The 3,241-nt window shown below is 53.7% G+C and overlaps 1 protein-coding gene across 1 annotated transcript; it reads left to right on the top strand.

Annotated features, from left to right (window-relative positions):
* The first annotated feature begins 588 nt into the window (after positions 1-588).
* Positions 589-1,388, top strand: LOC104505507 (chromosome unknown open reading frame, human C3orf70). Its single transcript, XM_010159006.1, has one exon. The coding sequence runs from the start codon at positions 601-603 to the stop codon at positions 1,135-1,137; it is 537 nt and encodes a 178-aa protein (XP_010157308.1). The 5' UTR covers positions 589-600; the 3' UTR covers positions 1,138-1,388.
* Positions 1,389-3,241: the final 1,853 nt, after the last annotated feature.

Genomic DNA, 3,241 nt, shown 5'->3' with positions numbered 1-3,241 from the left:
TTCCCTTATTTTCTGCCTTAAAATTCTAATTACAGTCATGTACGAAATTCTGGTTTCTAATGCAGAAAAAGACAATTTAGTGCCCAGAAAAACAGAAGGAGGACGTGCATGCAGGGAGCCTCATTCTAATATGAAATACAGTAACATTGGAACACAATCAGATCGTTGTAGCAGAGATGTAAAGGTGGAGCTGCTGTGTTCAGTGGGGAAAAAAGTCTCTGGGCATCTTTTCTGTCCCCTTTCCCCTGGAAAGGGGTGCAGGCAGCCCCAGCGTCTGTCTCAGTCCTTAGCTACGGAGTTGTGCCCCCGGGATTCATTTTCCAGAGTTGTGACTTCCCACAGATGTCTCGGGGGCAGGGAGAGGAGCAGGACAGGGATGAGGAAGGTCACGCTTACCTGCAGCATTAAGTGTCAGAGGATCTGTACCAGGAGAGGACGAAACACCTCGAGACCGCTGAAAACCGCGGCGGGCGACGCAGGGAGCTGCTGGTTATTATTAATTTTTTTTGTCGTGTCATCGGGTTGTTTCTGCCTTAAAAGATAACGAACTTTAAGTGCTGCTTTTCTGTTTTCCCCCCAGGTAAATATGTCTATCAGCCCATGACACCCGTAGAGCAGCTTCCCAGCACTGAAATACCCGCTCGCCCCCGGGAGTCGACAAACACCATCCAGATCTCCGTCTCGCTCACCGAACACTTTCTGAAGTTTGCGCCCGTCTTCCAGCCCCCTCTGCCCCCCGACTCCCCGCAGTTCTGCACGATCGCAGACCTTTTCATTGACAATTACCGCGTGAAATGCATCAACGGGAAGATGTGCTACGTGCAGAGGCAGCCTCCCCCCGCGCCCCACCGGATAAAGCCCGAGGAGGTCCCTGTTCGCAATGCCTTAATCACAAAGGAGAGCAATACGCCAAAAACAGATCACTGCTCGTCCCCTTCCAGCTCCGAGGACTCCGGGATCAATGCGGTGGGGGTTCACTACGTGGAGTCGTGTGACGAGGACACGGAGGGGGTGGCCGAGCTGAGTTCAGAGGAGGATTACAGCCCGGATAGCAGCTGGGAACCAGACGAATGCCCGCTCTTGTCACCCTCCCAGTGCGAAATGGAAGTGATTGAGACTATAGAAACCACTGTGTGATCCGACAAGCTGGGGTCAGACCAGTCCAGTTCCCACTCAGTAATGTTGCTTTTGTAGTATTTATATTTTCTGTTTTTTCCTGACAATCCCTTTTTTCCAGTGCACTCGATATTTCAGACCCTGACGGGAGCGCGGCCAGAGGACTCGCGTAGCGGTGAACTAGCAGCAGCCCGAGCAACGTTAACGCGTTCTCGGCCCGGCCACATCTCCCGCATCTGCACGTGAGGTAGGGATAAACCCCGAGACGTTCACAGCTGAAAAAGGCCCTTTTCTCGGGCCGGGTTACGTCACGCACTGCTTCTCCGGGAGGATGTGCCACTCGAGACGTTTCCATCTGCCAGGATGTTTGCGGCGGGCCTTCAGAGCACAGAGGGTGAGCTGGAGCAGCAAAACCAAGTTGCCCTTACTCTTTCTCAAACGGCGACGCGAGGCGCAGCGACAGGAGGCTCTTTCCGTCTCCGTCAGTCCTTGCGCGCGGTCCATCCTTTTCTCTAGTGCTGGTGCGAGCCTTCTCGGAGGCTGCTGGCACCATCTTCCAGCGGGTTGGAACGGCAGGCTAGAGAATGCACAAAGTGCCTCCAACTTCTCTCCAGGCTATGCACCGGGCATCTGCTGAGCTGGCTCAGGCTCTGAAATCTCCTGAGAAGGCAGCCGCCGTTCCGGAGGGGGATCAGTGGCCTGGATCCAGCTGATCCCTTTACGTGGATCTCGGGGATACGGCTTTTGCAGGGGGGCAGGAGCGGGAGCAGGCAACGAGGAAGCGTGGCCGTCTAACCAGCACCACGCTAGACCGGGGTGCAGCGCGATCGGCGCCGGAAGCGACTACCTCCAAACACGCGGAATCCGCCCTCGGCTTTGCCTGCTGCTTCCTCCCGTGCCGCTTGGTGCCGGACAGCGCGCTCAGGACCAAAACGGCCTCAGGGCCCGCGTTCGCCTGAAGAACAACAGAAGTTTATCAGCCGCACCACTGTGTCCGCAGAGCTTGGGGACAGCACGGAGGTGACCGTGGGAGGTGGCCCACGGGCTCGGAAGCGCGTGCGTCTGTCAAAACGCAGCCGGAGGTCATTCTAGCGGAGCGAGGAAGCGTCAGCTCCCGCTCCTTTGCGCCCGGTTGGAGAGCGGGTTCTGAACAGGGGTTTCCTCGAACAGCCGCGAGAGCCAGCTGCCTCGCTGGTGGTTTGGTTTCAGCCCTGCCCGACGGAACAAGCATCGTTCTCGGAAGATTTCGGTCAGCTTGAACCAGTTGGAGTCAGTAATAACTGTGTTTTCAGCAGCTTTACTGCGTTTCTTTGTGTGTTCGCTGTTTACGTTTCGGAAGTGGCTGGTGACTATAAGGCTGTATAAACATGTACAGTTTAGTGATTGGTACTAGGTTATAGTCCGTGTTCTAGGATGGCTCATCTCTCACCGTATCCTGACAACGTATTGCTAATTTTATACACTTTGTAATCAGTACCTTTAGGAAACGTTTAGGCAAGTGTGTGTATGTGCACCTGCGCGCGTGCTAGGAGTTTACCATAAATGGTTATAAAGTAATACTGTACTTTTTAGACTAACACTTTCAGACAAAATTAATAGGTTTTATAGTTTTGATGACTTACATAAAAAAAAAAAAGTGCAATGCTTGTTAACTGAGGAACTTGGGCCATTGCATGAGCAGATGCATTCTCACAAGGCACCTGAAAACACTCTGTGCTTCTGAGGGCGTTTCAACGAAGGCCTAGTGACACTAAATAGGATTTACTCATTTTTTTACGGGCGGGGTTGTCTTTCTTGGTTAACTAAGGTTTCTAACAATGTTTTAGTGTCTTTTGACCATTCAGACACATTCCATAGGTAGAAGGAAGCGTTATGTATAAACCTACAGCATTTACTCATATTTAATCTTCCACTGTACTGAGCGGAGAGCCGAAAACGCTCACCCTTGTGCCTGGCCTGCCCAAGCCTTCTGCCCAGAGGTGGCTTCCCTGTGCCAGGAGGACGGGGTGGGCTGGCAGAACCATCCTCCCGCGGGACTGGCAGGCGCAGGGCCCTTCCCCAGGCCAGGGTCCTCCTCAGCGGCTGCGGGCAGCAAGCACAGGGACGGCGGTCGGGGCCCTCGACT

This window comes from Eurypyga helias, unplaced genomic scaffold, assembly GCF_000690775.1.
Source record: "Eurypyga helias isolate BGI_N326 unplaced genomic scaffold, ASM69077v1 scaffold30479, whole genome shotgun sequence".
NCBI classification, from domain to species: domain Eukaryota; kingdom Metazoa; phylum Chordata; class Aves; order Eurypygiformes; family Eurypygidae; genus Eurypyga; species Eurypyga helias.
Note: the sequence above shows the minus strand (reverse complement) of the source record. Positions and strands in the feature narration are given on the sequence as shown.